The 21,301-nt window shown below is 40.7% G+C and overlaps 1 protein-coding gene and 1 pseudogene across 1 annotated transcript in view; one reads left to right on the plus strand and one right to left on the minus strand.

Annotated features, from left to right (window-relative positions):
- Positions 1 to 2,199: 2,199 nt before the first annotated feature.
- LOC132646867 (transcription and mRNA export factor ENY2-like) lies at positions 2,200 to 4,442 on the minus strand (annotated as a pseudogene).
- Positions 4,443 to 5,382: 940 nt separating this feature from the next.
- The window catches only part of Spata6 (spermatogenesis associated 6), a 91,617-nt gene continuing 75,698 nt past the window's right edge, over positions 5,383 to 21,301 (plus strand). The window contains exon 1 of the mRNA XM_021629111.2: positions 5,383 to 5,658. Within this exon, the coding sequence (XP_021484786.1) occupies positions 5,608 to 5,658 (51 nt within the window). The 5' untranslated portion in view covers positions 5,383 to 5,607. The remainder of the gene's footprint in view (positions 5,659 to 21,301) is intronic.

The following is a 21,301-nucleotide window of genomic DNA, read 5'->3' on the forward strand; positions in this document are numbered from 1 at the left end:
ACCAGCTGTAACTTTAAATTCCTGTTCTGCCAGGTGCTGTCATTGCTCTTGGCCAAGCTAATTTACTCCAGCTTTGCTTCCTGCCTGTTTTGTTAAATAGGAATACTGAAACCTTGCAGAATTACATGAAGCACACGTTATGCTTCTAAAATACCGTGTGCAACACGATACGCAATATCTCTGAACAGTGATGGTGCCTGTTACTACCAATATTCTTTTTACCAATGAAGACAGTGGTGGTAACAGAGGGGTTTCCTCATGCATACTGAGCACAGATGAGTGTTAGTCATGAACAGAAATGTTTAAAAAGTCTCTGATCACCTGGCTGAGTTATCATCCTCACTCAAATAAATGCAAAGTAGGCGGTATAAAAGAAGAAAGTTCTCTCAAGGTGTTCAGTAAGTGAACTAGTGAGATTAAGATTCACACTTTCCTTTGGACTTGCTTCCTAGAAAGTTTCATGCAAGTTAAAATTTTAAGTTACAAATTGGTATAGAGATGATCTTGCTTTCCTAGACCTAACATAATACAGGTCTGTGCAAGCGGGTGAGGGAGAAAGTGAGTCTGAATGAGAAATATTTAACTGGCAACTGTTGTCTTTGAAAATGGTGGGAGGAAACCATGACCCAAGGAGTTCTGGAGGCCTCTAGAAGCTGAAAATGGCAAGAAAACAGATACTGTGCCACAGCTTTTAGGAAGGAAGCAGGTTTTCTGGCTTCTCTTTGAGTGTAGCCCAATAAACTCTGTGTCTGGCCTCCAATCTTCTAAACTGTAAAATGACAAACCTGTGTTGTTGTAAACCATTGAGTTTGAAGCAACTTGTTATGGCAGCAATAAGACGTAAGAACAGTCAGAAAAACATCAATAGCAGCAATAGGACAAACACAAACTACTCACTACTAAGATGTCTACAGAGTGGCAGATCAAACTATAAAGGTAATGTTTCTGTGTGGAGACAGCAACAAACCAGCAAACATAAAGAAAAATTAAGAATTTGTCTTCATTAGCATAAAGAAAAAAAAAAGAATCCTAGTACAATGCCCAAAAATGCTATACCATTTCTGTGAAGAAAACCTAACATTTCTGGTAAGGTCACAGAGTATGGTCTAGCAAAGGGAGATACATCCCATGCTCTCAGATGTAAAGTGCTCAGAAGAAGAGCTAGAATATTTAGTCCTAAATGAGACATCCTTATTATACACCATCCCCCGTGGATCAGGGAACACTGTGGAACAGAAAGCAGAAAAAAATGAAAGAGTTGATGATGGGGAAGAGTGCTGTGAATGGCTGTCTTTTAGACATGACATGGTTGCCACACTCATTAGCTCACAGCAGCTGTGTGAGCATCCGAAGTTCTAGTCAGACACATTTCCCTTTATATGAGCTGATGGTCTCCAAAGCCACACGTCTTCCTAATGAGTTAAGAGCAGCTCATGGTTGCTGGGAAAGGTAGAATTATTCTTCTCTGAGGGAGTGTTCCAAGGGTTCTTTCCACGTCCATGCACATACAGCTGGTACTTATTGAGATTAGTGAGTTATCAAAACAACAAACAAAATGGAGACATAAAGTTAGGAGAGAGAGGTACTGAGGGGGATACGGAATGAGTTCCAGGAGGGAAGTTGGGATGTATATGATCATATGTCATTACATACTTGCATGAATTTCTCAAAGAATAAAAATACATTAGAAAATAGAACAACCGATAGTATATTTTAATAAATATTAGTTAAACTTTAAAAATAAATAATGCTTTTAATTTAAAATTAAATAAATACTACATTTAATTAAAAATTAAACCTATTAACAATAGAAATCAGAGTAGTAAGTCAGTATGCTGCTTTAAAGAATAATCAGTATGACACCGGAACAGAATACAAAGCTTGAAGATTAAACTTTGAGGGGGTGTATACAGGCAATACAAGGCAGTGTCGCAAAGCAATGAGGTGGCACATTGAATGTTCAGTAGACCATGCTTGGAATGCAACTAAGTCTGCTCAGGGCAGAAACTGAATCTTGGCTTACTTTAACATCACATAGAAGATACAAGTTTTGATTTATTCAGAATCAAAATGTGAAAGTAAACCTATAATGTTCAAGAGAAAAACATAATATTAAAGAAAAAAAAAAACTATGACTGTAGTTTTCTTAAAAAGTGAGAAACTCAAACTGTGATGGTTTGAAAGAAAAATTTCCTAGGCTCATACGCTTGTCTATTTGGTTAGTGGAACTGTTTGGGAAGGATTAGGAGGTGTAGCCTTGTTATGTAGGAGGTGTGTTACTGGGGATGGTCTTTGGGGTTTTAAAAGGTTTGTTCTCTTGCCTCTCTCTCTTTCCCTTCCTCCCTCTCCTCCCCCCACCGTCTGTTTCTGTCCTACTTGAGGATCAAGATGCGTGTTCTCAGTTGTTGCTGTTGCCATGCCTTTGTTCCACCATCATGGACTTTAACCCTCTGAAACTGTGAGCCTCAATTAAACAGTTTTTTTTTTCATCATACAAAAAAGGACTTTATTTTGGGAAATCAATTTCGAATTTATGGCAAGTTTTACTTTCAGAAATAAATCCACAGAACAACACATTCTAATTCACCCCTAAAGACTGGCATGCTGAGCAAGGAATGTTTTTATTCTTTGTAGAGGTTCCTTCTTTACACTGTCAGGTACCGGCCTTTTGGAGTGATTTCAGCCACCAAGTCACCAACAGTGACGTGTTCTAGTCCTTTTAATTACCTCTTTACAGTTTGCCTTCAACTGATCCTTCCAGTCACCCTCAGCTAATGTAGCTCTCAGTGACTCTTTGAGGTATTCTCTGTCTCCAGTTTCTATTAACTTTTGGTTAATTGCTGCTCTCATATGCGCATCTTGGTTCATCTTGATAACCACCATCACCACGGGTGAGAGCCCTTCCCTTCCCAGTGATGAAATGACCCTTGTGCTGGCAACCATTACCTACCACACTCTTCGGCTGCCTGGACTTAGACCCTCAGTAGCTCGGGCACCTAAGCACACAGAAAAAGGTCATGGTGTTTTATCCCAGACATAGAAAATTAACTAAAAGACACAGATATAAGACCAAAATGACTGCTAGATTTAGAACAATGAATTTAGATGTTTCTTTTTTACTATTTTTTTTTTCAAGACAAGCTTTCTCTGTGTAGCCTTGGCTGTCCTGAACTCACTTTGTAATCAGGCTGAACCTTGAACTCACAGAGATCAGCCTTCCTCTACCCCTCTGAGTGCTGGAATTACAGGTGTGCGCCACCATGGCTGGCTTCCTTTTTACTATTAATCAAGGAAACTGTGGGCAATGCATACAATTAGATGACAAAGAGATATTTGCAATGTGTGAAACATTGATCAATGAGGTACACAGAATTACTGTGAAAAAGAAAAATGACCCCATTTTAAAAAATAGGGGACATGAGCAATTTACAATAAAGAGAGAAGAAAATCTTGTACTCATAAAGCCATGTGTTGAGACTGATCTCTAGTAACCTGACAAAATCAAAAGCAACATGGTGTTTTCCATGTTGGGGTACCCAAGAGAGCTCAAGATTGCAATGTCGGGAGGAGTAATATGGGGCTGTGACCTTCAGATATCAGTGGAATGATCTGTTCACATTTCAAGACTTAACCACTTTTCTGCTCATTACACACACACATACATATTTTGCACATGATAGATTAGAGATCATGCACAAAGCAGGAAGTGTATTTGCAAGATACAGAACAGGCAAAAAATAATTATCTGAATACACAGATTTTTAAAACAAAGAGAGGAAAAAAAAACAATTGAATTAAAAATGGTTTTTGGGGCCAGTAGGCAGTTTCCAGAGGGCGGATTGCTAATGAAACCATGCAAAGGTACTCAAACTTAGCTGTAATCAGAGACGCAAAATTAAATCACAATGAGCACCAACAATACAGATTAAAAATGCAAACACCAATAGAGACAAGGGTGAAGAAAAGCTCTCACGTTTTTCTTGATGAATCAGGAACTGGGTAGATTTGGAAGACAGTGTGTTACTTTAAAAATCCTTCATATGTAATACCTGCACAGGGTCCATTCCTTCTTACCACACTCATGTTAACGGACATATTCTAAAGGTTTAAAGAATATTTGTGTGTCTGTGTGTGTCTGTACACATATACACGAGTGTACAAGGATGCCAGAAGAGCACAACAGGTCTCCTGCAGCTGGAGTTACAGGCAGTTGTGAGCTGCCCAAAGCAGGTCCTGGGAAATGAACTCCAGCCCTGTGGAATAGCAAGTGCTCTTAACTGCTGAACCATCTTTCAAGTGCTGACATATGCCAGGATGTTCACATCCTGGATGAGAGCTAAATATGAACACTCCAAGTGATCAGTTATAAATCATAAACAATGTGCATTTATAAATCAACGTACATTTCTGTATCGGGTATTGTCTAATAATGAAAGTTCAAGTACCTGACATCAACACTGGACGGCTCCCATAACATAAAGCTCCCATAACATAAGGATATAAGCAAATCGCAGAACATATAAGTATTAACTCTATTTAACATAAAACAAAAAATTGAACAGTAATGTACTTTGGAAATGCATACATGAACAGGAGACTTACTGTAATAAACGTCATTGCAGAGTGTACTTGCAGGGCTTTTTTTTTCCTCTCTCAATAACATCCTGTTTCTTAACTGGGTGATAAGAACACAGGCCCTTTCCCCTCCATTTTTAGAATGTGTTCTATACTCTTCAGTATAGTTAGTGTATTTTGTAGTAAAACAATTTTATCACGGACTTTCGCTGGACAGTCTTTTAGGTTCTAAGGTCAGGTTCTCTCTTTACTGTGGGGCTCCTGTTTCCTGTGAGTCTGTTAGGGAGAGTTCAGACTGAGCAACCACAGGCATTGAGATTCACGTAGTGGTGAATTGGGCAGAAAATTCTGAAGGAAATAGGGACACACTGAAAGAGAATCACAGAACAAGGAACTAAGAAGAGGACCATGATAGTGAATCCTGGACCAGGATACTTGAGATTTTACTTGAGAGATCTTGGGCTGCAGCCGCATTTTTGCCTTTGTCTTGGGACATAATCCCCTTTCTTACATTGGTTTTATAAACTGTATCATAAAATTCAAACTTAAGGAAGGTTACTAAGGTTACTAATTATAGTACAGTTGGGGAAACTGAGGCCACAGACTGACACACATGACCGCGATGCCATCACCGCTTTGGAACCCAGGGATCCCAGTTATAAGCACTGGCCCATAGCACAGCTGTTCCCTCTCCAACCAGCCTGCGTTCAGAGCTTGACATCACAGAAGAGCCACCGGGTCCGCCGTCATAAGCCACGCCCCACCAGAATCCGAGTCACGCCCACCACCTCTCGCTCTCCGGCGCGGCTCTTCCGGCCCCGCCCCTCCAGGCTGCCATGACAACGAGTCCCTGCCCCGAGCTCAGCTGCTGCTCGGGCGGGACCCAGGCTGGACCGCGGGCTCCGGCCTGGGGGCCACAGCTGCCACCTCCGCCGTCACCTCATCTCCTCCCCGTCCCTGTCCCGCCCCGCGTCTTCCCGCCGCACTCGGGCCGGAGGCCGGGGTCCCTCCCCGCCGCCCCATCCCGCGCGGATGCCGAAGGTGAAGGCGCTGCAATGCGCCCTGGCGCTGGAGATCCGCTCTGTGAGTATTGGTCCTGTCCCGCCCCTGCCTCCGAGTCCCCCGCCCGCCCCGGTTCGGGGCCCACTGGAAATCTCGAGCGCCCTCCTACACCAGCCTCGCGGGGGACCTCACCCCAACTTTCAGTTTGAATGCTTTCGGATCTCTTCCACACTTGTCGGAGTTCCGGTCCCGGGGCAGCAAGTCCCCTTTGAATTCCGCTTTACTTCTGTTCTGGTGAGGGACTCCTGGACCCTTGATTCTAGTCTGTGTGTGTGTCGTTTCCGCCAAAATCGCTGCAGGCTTTCAGATCCTTTCCCGAGCTTCCAGTTAGCTTAGCAACCCCTTTTTCAATCCAGGTGGAGTCCCTAACCCCCAAAACAACTCACTGTGACGTCATTGCACAAAGTTTCTTGCCTTCTCCCAGGACAAGCCCAACTTTTCCGAAGCCACTTCAGCTCTTCCCCGCAGCCCCCAAACCCTCTAGACTTTGAGGAAGGGTCCCTTTGCATCCTTCCAGTCACCTCAGGAAAGACCGGGTCAGCTTTTCTGGACAAGCTGCTTCTTCAGACCTGCAGCTCCACTCAGTTCTGCACATTCTTGTGAGGGGACTCTGTCCAGCCTCCTTCTGTGGATGCAACTGAGACAAGGAGCACACCTGTCTTCCAGTGAGGAGCTATTGAGAAGCCCTCACCCTCCTTGATAACGGCAGTTTCCTGAGGTTTTCAAAGTCCTTTAGTCCCCTTCACTAAGAGGGAGACCTCTCTCCTCTTCCTAGAGGAGAACTCCTGCGTTCTATGAGAACCTCTTCCATTCTTTATTCCACGTCCTTTCAAGCCTTCATCCGTGAGGTGGCCCCGTTAGGACTCAGCATAAGTAGGGAGAATGGTACACATTCCCTGTCATTTTCCGGGCGTGCCCCAAGGAGCTCTCTTGCATTTTCTTCCCTTTGGCCTCCATACTAGGCTTTTCTCTGCACTTAGCCCAATGCTTGCTTACCCACTTTTCCTGGTCTTCCTTTCTCTCTTTGAGGCTGCAACAGCACTGACCGTTCAGTCTTAAGGAGAAGTTTGGGTGGGGCAGAGTGCTGCAGGGCTAGGGAGTCAAACTTCTGTTCAAGACGCAGAGGTTTTTAATTCAGAAACCATACTGTCCCTAGCCGTCTGTGTTTCCATCACAAGTTGACTTTCTGGGAACGTTTTTTGCAAAAGTAAAATTACTTTATCACAACAATGCAAAAATGGTTTTCTAAATTTGCTAGACCCAGAGCAGTTAGTAAAACTCCGAGCTCCAGTCTCTAACTTTGTTACTGGCTGCTGCTTCCTTTATTCCTAACCAATGGTTTCGCAGGTTGACAGAAGGCAGCTGTCTGACAGGCTGGCTGCCCTGGTTACCAGCCCTTTGCAAAGAGGAAGTACTCTGTTTTGATTGTAGCCGGAGGGAGTCAGAGAGATTTTATTTCACTGTGCGGCTTTCTTAGTATATGTTTTACTGAAGCAAATGGATAGCTATATCGCTGAAATATGCTGGTGCAAATTTATGTTTATAAACACTTGAGTTACAGTACTTTATAGTTCCCCAAATCTTCCAAGACATTGTATTTCATCTCTTTAACTAGTCTGTGTGCTGTAGATGCTATATTTTCCAACCAGCAAAAGCCCTTTACATAATTCTCATGTTCAGAAGGAGTGAAAATGACTATTAGTAACCACACAAGTTAAACAAGATTAATTTGGCTTTACTTGATCCATAGGACCACAAATATTTTAAATATTCTTTCAATTGTAATTTTATGTTTAAATGTTATACATTTACACTACATAAAGGCCCAGACTGTAATATGAGAAGGTTTATGTTAAGCCAGTTTTTCATCTTTACTCATAACTATAGGTAACCATTGTCATGATATAAACAGATACACACTCTCATACATAAGATATGTATTTATTTTCTTACACATCAGGCAGCATATTACATAAACTAAACTGCACTTTATTTAATATCTTCTGAGGATCACTCCACATTTTTGAAGAGTGCCGTCTTGTTTTCTGTTTAAATTTAAAATTGGAACCATAGAGAGTAAGTGGAAGAGTATTTTAAAGAATAACTTGTTTATGACCTGTGTACATTAATTTGAATTGTCTATGTATATGTGCATGTATGTGTGCAAAATACTTTTTGTTGAAAAATTGAAAGTAAATTGCTGACATCATGATACTCTTAAATACTATAGCATGCATACTCTAATATGAGTATGTTTTTTTCAATGTTAAAATCTTAATATTGTATACATATTTAGGTTTTCCCAGTTATCACAAAGATAAATTTTAGTTAACTTTTCCAACCAAGATACAAAGTTTATATATTAAAACTGACCATTTGATTCTTACTCTTATGGTCCATTTTATTATAGAGAATTCTTCATTTCTGTGCTATTTTTTTTCTACCAGTAGATTTTTGGTAAGTTCACACATTCATGTCTTTATACCCAGATCAATACTTAGAAATACATTTCACTCTCTGATGTACCTTCATGCCCCAACTGGAAAGAAACTGCTGACCTGACTTCTCACTCTAGTTTGTCAGTACTGGACTTTCCTATTGGAGACATACTGTAATATTTTACATCAGGTGTCCTTTGCTGATCATGACTTTAAGATTCAGTAATATTATGTTTCAGGCGGTTGTTCCTCCAAATCATGGAGTAATAGTCTTTTGTATATGTGTATGAGAACATTCTCATGTTTTAAAATGACAAATAAAAACGTATGTTCACCGTGTAAAAAGTGGTTGTATTTTATCTTTTTATTTTTTCTTTACTGTGACCTGACAGAAGCAATCAAGAGAGCAGAGAGAATATTTGTTACTTTTGGGTTGCTGTGATAAAATACCATGCTCAGAACCAACTTAAGGAACAGAGAGTTTATTTTAGGTTACAGTTGACAGGGATGGAATCCACCATGGTGGAGAAGGTAACAGATAACATGGTGGAAGGAGCAGGGAAAGGGCTGATCACATTTTCATGTATAAACTCAAAGCAGAGAGAGAAAAGGAAATGGGATGAGCCTATAAATCCTCAGTGTCTGCCTCACTGATGTACTTCTTTTTTTTTAAATTTCTTTAAACATTTTTTAAATTAATTTTTTATTAATTACAGTTTAAACACTTTGTATCCCAGCTATAAACCCCTCCCTTCCTCATCCCCTCCCAATCCCAACCTCCCTTCCTCATCCCCTCCTAATCCCAACCTCCCTTCCTCATCCCCTCCCAATCCCAACCTCCCTTCCTCATCTCCTCCTATGCCCCTCCCCAAGTCCACTGACTGGGGAGGCCCTCCTTCCCTTTCCTCTGACCCTAGCCTGTCACATCTCACTGATGTACTTCTAGCAAGGCTCTATCTCATTAAGGTTCCATCACCCATCTAACCCAGACATTGTCGAAATTGGAGGCAAATTCCTTATAACCTCATGTGGTTATAAGGATTGTTTTTCTTTCAAACAAACACAAGAGGTTTATTTTGGCTCATGGTATCCGGGATATCAAGTCCACCATGGTGGGGTGGCCTACAGCTGATAGCCAAATCTTATGTCCTAGAGGTTCTACAGCCTCCAGAAACAGCATCATCAAACGGTTTTAGACACCTGAGCCAACAGGGGATATTTCTTATTTAAGCCAGAACAGTGATGTTTTGGTGGATGTAAACATTATGAAGTGAAAAGCTCGAGCAGTTTAACACATCTGTCACTTTACATAATTTATATTAGAACGTTTAAGATTTTTTTTGTTTGTTTTAGATACTTTTAAGTTTATGGTACATTTTTATTACCTATAATTACCATGCCATGCACTGTATCCCCAGAACCTACTCTGTGTCTGAGACTTGCTTTCTTTTCACCAACATCTCTATCTCTATATCCCTTTCCATCACCCCAGGTTCCTGGCACCCAGCTTTCTGCTTTATGCATCTGTGAGACATCTTAAAATATTTTATTTATAAATGAGATCACACAGTGTTTGTCTTCCTGTGCCTGGCTTATTATTATAATTCTCTCCAGGTTCTAGCGTGCATTGCAAATGCTAGGATTCCCTTCATTTTAACCAAGTCTCAAATGTGTAGTTCATTTTAAAAACAATGTTCATCCAATGATGGACACTTAGGTTGATTCCCTGTCTTGTTGAATGGGAATAAGGCTGCAGTGAACATGGGTGTTGCAGATGTCTCTTCCATATAAAGATTTCATTCCCTTTGGGTATATATCTGGAAGTAGGGTTGCAAGGTGGTTATGACTTTAGTTATTTGAGGATTCTTCATGCTGTTTTTATAATGTCAGTGCCAATTTACATCCCCACTGTCAGCATCAGAGGGCCCCATTTATCCAGATTCTCCTCTAAAGAAAATACCTTTTTCTTCTCTGACCCATCTCGTGTGAGGTGGTATTTTATTGTTTGATTTGCATTTCCCTGATGAGCAGAGGTGGATGCACCTTTCCATGTGTATGTTGGCCATCTGCATGTCTCCTTTTGAGAACCAACAATTCAAGTCCTTTGCCCATTTCAAAATTAGGGATTTGTTTTTGTCTTTTTGCTCTTGAGTTATTTATGTTGATAGTAACCCTTTATTAAATACATGGTTTATATGTATTTTTCCATTCCATTAGTTGTGTTTTACACTGTTAATTGCTTCCTTTGATATGCAGAAGCTTTCTGAGCTGGTGCTATCCTCATTTATTGTCTACTTCTCATTATAGTTGTGGGTAATGCTATGAAAAGTCATTCTTATCAAACTCTGTCATGGACATTACCTTTTGAAGAGACCAGGCTCAGGTAGAGAATATTGCACGGCGTACTGTTGCCTAATTTTTTTTTCTTCTCCTGTGGTTAAATTTAACTTTTTCCTCATTAACACATTTCTTCTAAGCTGTGAATCTCTGCTTGCGTGTTGAACGTGCAGCATCTCGCTGTCCTTTCTTCCTCTCACGTCTGCTGTTGGCTCCAGTCTGGTATTGGGGTGACCTTCCTCCAGTCTGGTATTGGGATGACCCTCCAGGGTCTGTGTGCTGTGCTTAAGGTGAGAGCAAGACACAGCAGGTAGGAGAGGCTGGGCTGGATCACACAGCATTTCACGTTGTCCAGCAAAGCCACGTGACTTGTGAGAAAGTATATTGCTGGGAGAGAAGTGTGAAATATACTGCTGGGAGGAATCTTTCAGGAATGACATGACCTCCCAGGGTTTTTACACTTTTAGGACTGGACACACATCTTTAATTTAAAAGGGGGGGGGGTACTTCTGCTGCTTCAACTTTGTACTGTTTAATTATTTTAATGTTCAGATTTTTCAATAGGTGAAAGAAAACAATGTAGAGCTTAACTAGATCAGCAAGGAAACTGGAGAATTTCCTTTAATGCTTGTTTTGGTTAATTTTATGTATTCTGATTTTTTTCCGTTTCAATATTTACTTCATTGACTCACTTAAGCCTATGGCAGTGTGCAGCAAGCAGTGCTGAGTCTTTTCGGGCTCTACCCATCTGGATGCTCCAACTTGTGATCCTTACCAAATCAGGCACTGTCATGCTACCATCAAAAAGTGCAAATTACAAAAAATATAGACTCCCTCTGCTTAACAACAGAAAAAATAGAAGTCGTAGGCACTATGACCTCCCCATTTAACAATTGATTCATTTTAGGTTTGTTTCATTTAAAGAAATCAAATACCACATATGTAGTTCAGGCCCCCTTCTTGCTTCCTTTGCTCCTATTTTTCTCTCTTCTGCCCATGAGTTAAGGTTACAAGGACCCAGAGATTCTGTAGACAGGTACAAACATGCCTTCCACGTTAGCCTTGGCCAAGCATGTGGAAATGCCTTTGTTATGCGATTTATTTATTTTTCTATTTTGGTAGGATACTTGGTTTATTTGTTACATGTGCAGGTCAGTTGTGAAATGCTTGCTTTAAGAAGAAAGTTTTGGAATGGTTAGTTTTGCTTATTTAATTGATATTATTATTATTTGTTGTTGTTGTAGTGAGAATCCTGAGCAAGTGAGGGAAGTGCTCTGCCACTGATCTATGACCTCAGTGCTTTCAGTTCTTTTCAGAATGGAAAGCCTGCAAGTCCTCATCAGGGAGCACATTTAGAACAGGAACTTTTGAGTTTTATGGGATCATTTGTATTAATTTCCAAGTACTGCTGTGAAAAATATACCTTAAAAAAATTTTTTTTCTCACATTCCAAAAACATGAAGTAAAGGTGACACCACTCTGGTGGCTCTAAGGAATATTTTTGACTGTCCTGTGTAACTGGAGTCTCTGTCCTAACAGTTTACTCTTCTGTGACTGGCCCTATTCACATCTTCTGCCCCAAGAAATGAATATAAGGTTTTAGTACTTTTCCTTATTAAATATATTTTAAACACTAAACATCTGTTGGTGACAGTTAATATACTTTTCAGTGATCTTGTTGGAAAAAGCTTTTTTTTTTCCATTTCCCTTCAGTAATAGTAGTTTTTCTATTTTGTATTTTCTTTTGTTGCTGATAAAGAATGTTATAGACTTAAAAGTTTAAGGTGATGATTAAAGGTTTCACATATTTATCGTGTTCTGTTGATTTTTATAATCAGTTTATGACACTGTAGCATATATTCAGAAAGCGTGCGAACCCAGCTGTGTAATCCCCAGCAGTGAGGCACTTACCACCCCAGCTGCTGGTCTGTGCCCCTCCCGTCACATACCTTCCTCTCCTGTTATACCACATTGTAGTTGGAACTTTTGCTCTATCTATACATTATGAACTCTTCCTGTCTAACTCCTTTGTTAAAGGCAGCTCTATAATCCTGTGAGGCAGCCATGACTTTGGCTCCCTTATGTGAACCTACCACCTTTTATTTATCCATCCTGTGGCTGATGAACATTTTTACTGTTTCCTACGAGAGAACCCATAAGCAGTGCTGCTGGGAAATCCTCTGTGCCTCTTTCTGACACTTCATGGATCTTACTTTTGGATCTTACATTGCTGATGTCTCCTATTAGGCCTAATGGCTACTCAGGTTTTTATATGGAAGACCATTTTATTTGCAAATAAAGACAGCCTTGTTTACTCCTGACTGATCCTTTGTCTATTTTTTCCCTTGTCTTTATATTATTGTCTAGAAACTTCTCTGAAATGTTAAACGTAGAGGTACTGGTAGGGATATCTATCTAGATTTTCTGATTTTAAGTTAGGATTCTGAATTTTCAGCCATAAAATTGACTGAGTCTTATGAGATTGCTAATAATACTCTTTGTTTAATGACATCTTACAATTGAAATATGATTAGGAAGGTATGATTAGCACACACACATATAAATCTGTGCATTTGGAAATGAAATTTGTAAATAGGCTATCAACCGTAGTAGGAAACAAGAATTATAAACTATTTGAAACCAAATAATTTAAAAATGGCACCATCATATTTTTGAAATGGCAGGCAGGCCTTAGAAATAAATCAAGTGCCTTAGGCAAATATTACAATGAGAAAAGTACTGAGAAATGCAGAAGAGTGTGAAAGACTTAGGGGGTTAGCCCAAAGAAGGGAAGCAGGTATTATCTTAGGGAGATAAATTCTGGAAGCTACACTCTTATCTGTAATGTTTACTTCTTAAACTAGGAGCAGGTAGGTGATTTTCATTCTTAAAGGTTGTAAAGTTTTGTGTATCTTAAATGTTTCAAGCAAAGTGTTTTAAGGATAAAAATAAATATGTATGTAAGTAAAAAAACCTAAAACTCTCTACTGAAACCACAAATGATACTAAAGTTAAAAATTTCACAGTCCAAGCCAGCAAAATAAAGTGAAAGCAGTATATGTTAAACAAAGAAACAAACAAACAAAAAAACTTATCAAAAAAGAAAGAGTTCAATGTCAAAAAAAAAGAATTCAAGCCAACAAAGTAGAGTGAAAGCAGTGTATACTAAACAAACAACAAACAAACAAAAATTATCAAAAAAAAGATTTCAGTGTCAAAAAACACGTCGTGAGGTGGAGCAGGGACTCAGTGATTAGCACACATGGCTCTTGTGGTTCATAACTCCAGGTCCAGGGGATCTGATACCTCCTCCTGGCCTCTGCAGGCACTGCACTCACATGCATATATGCACACAGAGTGATATACACTATACACAAATCCATAGAGTTAAAAAGATAAAGAATAAAAAATATTTTTGTCCAGTTTTACAGACTGTGGGAATAGCATAATTTTCTTAAATTGAAAAACATTAAAAATAATGACGCCAAAACCTTTCAAAAATTTCAAAGCTTAGGCCTTAGCTTGGCAGGCTCTCAACTAGTTCATCTAAGTTAATCTGTCCACCTTGCCTCATCCAGTCATGTGTCTAACTATCCTTCCAGGCCCATGATCTCATCTGTCTCCTTCTGTGTCTCCTCTTTCCTTTTCTAGAGTTCCTTTCTTCCTACCAGGAAGTCCCACCTTCCACTTCCTGCCCAGCAATAGGCAATCATCCACTTTTATTATCCAATCAGAATAATACAAATCTGGGACAATTTGGGAGGCAAGTTTCACACAATACCATCCTGAACACATGAGGTTCTGCCCATAGGACAACAAGAATCCTGGGGGCCCAAGCAACCAACACTTGAATAAAAGGAGTTCCAGATCAACCCCAAGAATGTAATTCACTAGAACACCTAGAAATTAAATAGTTGCAGAAAAAGAAGGTGTGGTGATTAGTGGCATTGAAAGGATGCAATACACTTAAACATATGGGAAGCATGTTTTGAGATCTCAGGAATTGGTCAGACTTTACCAAGTGTGTGGACCATAATTGCTCAGCCCAGTGAATTCTCATCTAGCAGCATTCCATATTCCAGGTCCTAATCAAGGGGCAGATAATGACGTGCCCTGGCAAACCTCTAACATGACCAAAACTCCTGGCAGGAATAACTTGAGTGAGAAAAGACTTATTTGGATCAAAGTTTCAGTTCATTATGACAGGCAGGAAAGGCATTGATAGTGTTCTTGGCAGTGGGAACAAGATTTCTCATATGGTAGCAGAGAAGGAACTAGCAGCTGGATGGGAGCTTGAGGTGTGAAGTCCGTTCAAAGGCCTGCCTCACTGGCTTATATCTGAGGTTAATAACCTCTTCCAAAACATCACAAGTGTGCAACAGAAAATAAAGTACTCAAAACAGGAAGCTGTAGGGGGATAGTCTAGATCTAAATCATGACACTACACCTAAAGGTCATAATGGTCCCATAATGAAAAATATGTTCAGTCAAAATTTAAGTGTCTTAACTGTCCATACTCAAGGTATTCTAGGTTATATTTGTTTGTTTGTTTGTTTGTTTTTTGATAAACAGCATGATAAAAAGCAACTAGGGGAGGAAATAGTTCATTTTATTTTATGATGGACAGTCTGATTGAGGGAGTTCCTCAATTTGCACTTTCTCAGAGAACTCAGGGCTATGTCAAATTGACAACTAAAGCTGGCTAGGATGCAAGATAATTTCTTAGCAGAAACCCATATAAAATCAAAAGCAAGATACCCAGTACTCATCTTATGATGACTTCCAGACAAAGTCTGTCTTTGAGGGAAGTGAGACAGGAACTCAAACCAGGAACCTAAAGGTAGGAACCACTGAGGAATTTCTGCTTACTGCCTTACTCTTGTTGGTCTGCTCCTCCACTACCTTTCTTATACAGGCCAGGCCCACTGCCTAGGATAGCACAACCTACAGTGGGCTAAGCCCTTTTAAATCAGTTAGCAATCGGGGAAATATTCCACATATACGTTCCATAGGCCAATGTGATTGAGGCAGTCCTCCAATGGGGACCGCCTCAGATAACAAGTTGACAGTTGAAACTCACTAGGAAATTCAATTCCTTGTCAACTTGATACGCAGTATGTCACCTTAAATTATAACTTTTCCTTTTTTAGTCCTCCCTAAGATCTCAGATTAATATTATACAATATTAATGGAATACAGTACAACTTTAAAATCCCCACTGTCTTTAAAAAATTTCATTGAGTTAAAAGTCTGTACTATCCCAACTGTGGTCTTCTGTAAAATTAGAAAAAGAAAACAAACAATCCATTCCCCCAGGTTATATATGCTCTTATTCCAAGAGAGAACCATGGTGGTTACAGTAAGAACAGAGCAAAATTATAGTGTAAATATCTCAGCGTTTGAGATCTTGAGATTTTGGACTCACTCATGATCTTCTGGGCACTAAAGGTCTAGGGTCACTCTACTTCACTGTCTCTGTTATTCACTGCACACACAGCTTGTTTCATAGGCTCAAGTCATCTCTCTTTTGCCTCTGAACAGGTAGATGTCCTGTGGTTCTAGCTTCTCCTCAATGATGCCAACCTTTTATTAATTACTATTTTTTTATCCCCAGATGACCAATATTTATTGCCCCACTCAAGCACAGAGAGTTTTAGTTCTAGATTCTTTTTTTTTAAACAGTTTAAAAAGATTTATTTATGCTGTATACGATGTTCTGCCTGCATGCACACCTCTACACTAGAAGAGGGCACCAGATATCATTATAGATGGTTGTAAGCCACCATGTGGTTGCTGGGGATTGAACTCAGGACCTCTGGAAGAGCAGCTAGTGCTCTTAACCTCTGAGCCATCTCTCCAGCCCCTAGTTCTAGATTCTTAATTCAGATATATTTTATAAATCACCTTGATAGAGTTTTTGAGGGGCTCTTATACACTTCCCTCTGGAACTTCACTTCTAGTCTATTGTGGTTTGCCTTCTTGTTGCTGTGATAAGCAATATGACCAAAAGGAATTTGGAGAGGAAAAAGGCTTATTTCATATTAAACTTCCAGGTCAAAGTCCATCTTTGAGGGAAACTGGACAGGTAGTTATAGGTAAGAACCAGGGAGGGTGCTGCATACTGTCTCTCTCTCTTTGCCTTGCCCAGTTAGCTTTCTTAGGCACTGCCCACAGTGGAATTGGCTCTGCATCAATTAACAATCAAGAAAATCCCTACAAATGTGCTCATTGGCCAGTCTGATGGAGGAAGTCCCACAATTTGCACTCTCTTAGACAGCTCAGGGCTGTCACAAGTTGACAGCTGAAGCTAAGCAGGATGCAAGGTAATTTCTTAGCAGGAGCCCATATAAATTCAAAATCAAGATACACAGTACACATATAGAAAGTTTCACACTTAACATTTCCATTCCACAAGGGAGGAAAAGCAGGATAGTAGGAGACGATGACACCAAAGGAAGACAGGGCAGACAATGACGATGACGAAGACAGGGAGATGATGACACCAAAGAACCTGACAGGGCAGATATTAAAACCTGAGACTCAATGTCCAGTGCTGGGACACGTGCTAGCACTAGACTCCTGTGGGCTTGGTTACCTCCATCCCTATGGTCCTACTAGTGACAGCACATGTAGCTTCTGTCTTAGGGCATCTCTATTCAGTGCCTGTAGCTCTTTTCAGCAGATATTCCGAGTTTCTGCCATCTTCAGCCTCTTAGACTTCACCTCCAATGTTCCTGCTAGGTCAGGAACTCTATACATGGAATCAGACCCTACTATGCATTGTCTTACCTCATAGGCTTTTCTTTTAAACCTTAACCTCCAATGACCCCCTCGTTCTTACATTTTGAATGTCTGTAAAACTAGCACAGTGCGGATGATGGCAGATATTCCTGCCAGATCCAGACATAGCTAGACCTTCTGGGAACATGGCTGCAGTGACTCACCTCTGTGTTCAGCACAGGAAATCCTTACCTGTGTGACTCTGTTATGGGGAGTTCTCCAGTTTCTTCTGATCTTGACATGAGAGGCAGTGTATGTTCTTGTGCTCCGGAAAGAGGAAGAATTCTGATGGGGTACAGTAGCAGACCAAACGGTCAAGAGGAGCAAGAAGAAAGAATGTGCTCTTTAAAAAAGGAGCAAAGCCTAGACAAGCATGAGTGGTCCTGAGCTTAGCAGGTATGGGCTTTTCTCTTCTGTAATTAATCCCTACAATGCATTGTTCCCAAGGGTGGCATTTCCAGGAAATGGTGTGCCTTTTCCCCCCTGAAAGTTCATTTTACCCAGGATTCATTCTATTTAGAATAGAGATAAAGCAAGTCTGACTTTGTTACACCTAAAGTCAAAAAATCTGTAGAGGAAAGGATACTATCACCTGTGCGTGCTTCCCGTGAGGATGACTGTGAAGTTGGTTTTAGCAGACCCATCTAGAGACCACCACTTATTGCACTTTGCATCTTGTTTTGGGAGCCCTGAACTTGTCCATCCGGAGAAACAGCACACACTATTTTCACATCTATTTCAGGTGGCCTTCCTATACTATCTTTATAGCCAAGATGGAGTAACTACCTGTTGCTGGCACCCTTCCTCTTGGGAGACAGAAACCAACACCTGTCCCTTTCTTCACCAGGCTCCACTGACAAACCAAAGCACGACTCCTTCAGAGTCCGATTTGGGAAACTATTGAGCTTACTGGGTAGGTGATGCCAAAGTAGCCTCACCACCAGAAGTCTGACCCCACTGTGGATGATACGTTCCCATAGCTACATACCCGGTCCCTGTCAGCCAACTTCCCACAGTCTATTTGCTCTTCTCACCTCCCCAATCCAAAGGCCACAGACAATTAGAATTACTTGCAGCTGGCCAGGAGGTGCAGGCTCTAGCATCTGGAATTTAGAGGAGATACAGTGACTCATCCCACCCCTTCCTTCTGTGAAGGAACTTAACAGTAAGCATGCCTGCTATTGAGGTCTCTTGAAGTAATCAGCTGTTCTGATGAGCACTGTGTCTGTTGTGCTCAGAGGATAATACTGTACAACCCCTGCTACCTGCTGTCCTTTTTTAAAATATAACTTTTTATTTATTACAATTTATTCACTTTGTATCCTGCTGTTCTTGATGCCCTATTTGGGGCAGGGAATCTGTGGTCAGTCCCTCTTACAACAAAACTCTTGCCTAATAGCACTGTTGTTCTGTGGAGGTGTTATCTTCCAAATGAGGCTTTCCAGTGGGTTTCACTTTTACACCCCGGGGCTTCAAGGTGAACTGTCTTCCTCTTAGCACCTTTCAATTAGTGTGAGAAGCCTGGGGTTTCTGTTTAACAGTTACAGAGTCTGAACCTCTATAGTCCACCCCAGTAAATGCAACACTTCCACATTATATTCATCTTACATACTTTTGCTATGGTTTTGGCTCCAAGTTGTCACTATAAACCTGGTTAAAGCAGCCAGTAATAACCATGTTCTAGCCTGGAAACCATGCTGTCTGGAAAGTTTTCCACACACAAAAAAATTACTCTTGTGCTTTGGAGTTTAGATTCACTTAAAACTCCAGGAAGTGAGAATACACTAGATTCTGCTGCCCACTTCCTGGAGGTTTAAATAAATCTAAACTCCAAAGCACCAGAGGTATTTCTTTTATAGAGGAAGAATATAGCAAATTTCTTGCTTAGTTCTCTATCATTGTGCCCATCTGACACCTGTGGGCTCTGTCTTTACTGACTTTTTTTTTTTTTTTTTTAAGTCTTCTGAACTCTTCCTAGAATGGCCTGGTAAGCTTTGCTCACAGTGTTTCAGAGCTGCTCCAACTTGTGGCTCTAAATTCTTCCAGAGTCCTTTGCAAACCTGTCCTCAAAGCCTAGAAACCATAGGGTCAGACTTAGTAGTAGCAATCAATAACCAATGTTATATTTTAGTGACAAAAATGCCTGATAGAAACAATGTGAGGGACGTTTTGGCTCATGGTTTCAGCAGGACATCAGTCCATCTTGACAGGGATATATGACAGCAGGAGGATGTGACAGATTCTGCATACAGTGGTAGGCCAAGAGCTCGACCAGAGCCAGTGGCCACTATAATTTTCAAAGGCTCCTAATGGTGCACATCTACCAGCTAGGTCCCACATCTCCAGACTTTCATAACCTCTCTAAGTACTGCCAACAGTCAGTATGAGCGTATGGGGGACATCCTCGATTTAAATCATAACAAGACTGGAGTAAAAGACAGTGCTGAAATAAGGCCTGTCCAGGGGGTGTCGGAATTCTTTCTTTCCTGCTATGATAGATATGAGGCTAATTTTGTTAGCTCAAGATTGGTCTGCAGGTAATGCTTCTCCTTGGTGGCTTTCAACTTCAGGTAGATTAGAGAGGTCTGTTGAAAGCATGTGAATTCTGCCAGCGTTGGACAGAAAGTAAAACCGTGAAATCTGAGTCTGAAGTAGGTTGTAGGGTTTTGTTCTCTAGATTAAAATGCTCCATAGGACACAATATATCTTGTAGTACAAAATGCTTTTGTAGAGTTGTTATGTGATCCAGCCGTAGCTGTTAGGTCTTGTTTCTCTCACTCAGCGCAGTTCTTTCGAAATCTGTCCACGTTCTGCATTTGTGTCATTTCTTCCTTACTGCTGAAACATATGTCCCGGAATAGAAACTTAACGCATCATTACAATATGTATGACTCTTGGTACTTAGATTTCCCTCTCTGTCCTGAATACACAATCAGAAGAAACAGAATTGAGTTAACAAAGTGTAATGGAGGCCATATATAGTTGGATCTTGATGTACATCCTGAATAAGTACTTTCTGGCTGCCAACCCGTTCTCTTGGGATCTTTTATTTTTAAGTATTTATTTTTATTTGTGTGTATGTGTGTGTGTGTGTGTGTGTGTGTGTGTATACAAACACTGAATGTATGTAGGTAACTGTGAAAGCCAGCTCTTGCCTCCCCTAGAGCTAGAGGTGGTGGTAGTTGTAAGGTGGATGCCAGGAACTGAACGGGAAAACAGTGTGCCCTCCTCACCACAGAGCATCTCTCCAGCTCCTTGTGGATTTGGGATGAGATTTCCCATGGTGTGAGGAAACTAGGGAGTATGGTGTGTCTTGCCTCTATCCCCAGGATTTGCTGCAGAACTTCTAAATGTACTTGTGTATACTTCCTCTAGTTTTACTCTGTGGCTCTTAAACTGCTGTATTGTTGGGCTTACATTCATTCATGAGGCTGTTTCTGTGAAGTCTGGATCTGGCTATGGGTTCTCACTTAGCAGGATGCTCACATCTTCCATGTTTCACAGCGAACAGTTAATTTTCCCTGAGGACCTTCAGGACTTATTGTTGGGAAGGGCCTTGGAGCCTAACATCTTTTAATCTAAGCTGCTCTTTGTTCACCTCTAGCAATATGAAGCTGAGTGATGGTTTTTAATTCATTCTGCCTGTACCTTTTGATAGGTGTGGCTAGTGAGCTTCTCTTTAATACAGTTGTAGGAAAGATAGATTTACTGCTGTCATTTTGCTATTTGTTGTCTGTGTCTTAGGACTTTGTTTCTTTCATTAGTGTATCTGTCTATTGCTGTGAAGGGACACCATAACCACAGCCACTCGTATAAAGAAAACATTTAATTGGGGCTTGCTTTCAGTTTAGATGTTTAGTCCATTATCTTCCTGGCAGGAAGCATGGCAGCACTCAGGCAGAGATGGTGCTGGAGAGGTGACTCACAGTTCTACATCTGGATCTGGCAGGAATCTCTCTCTCTCTCTCTCTCTCTCTCTCTCTCTCTCTCTCTCTCTCAGAAAGAGAGAGCCACTGTGCTTGTCTTAAGCTTTGGTACATCCAAGCCCACCCCCAGTGAACTACTTTCTCCAATAAGGCCACAAGGCCATCCTAATTCTTTCAAATAGT

Source organism: Meriones unguiculatus, chromosome 12, assembly GCF_030254825.1.
Source record: "Meriones unguiculatus strain TT.TT164.6M chromosome 12, Bangor_MerUng_6.1, whole genome shotgun sequence".
Lineage (NCBI taxonomy): Eukaryota > Metazoa > Chordata > Mammalia > Rodentia > Muridae > Meriones > Meriones unguiculatus.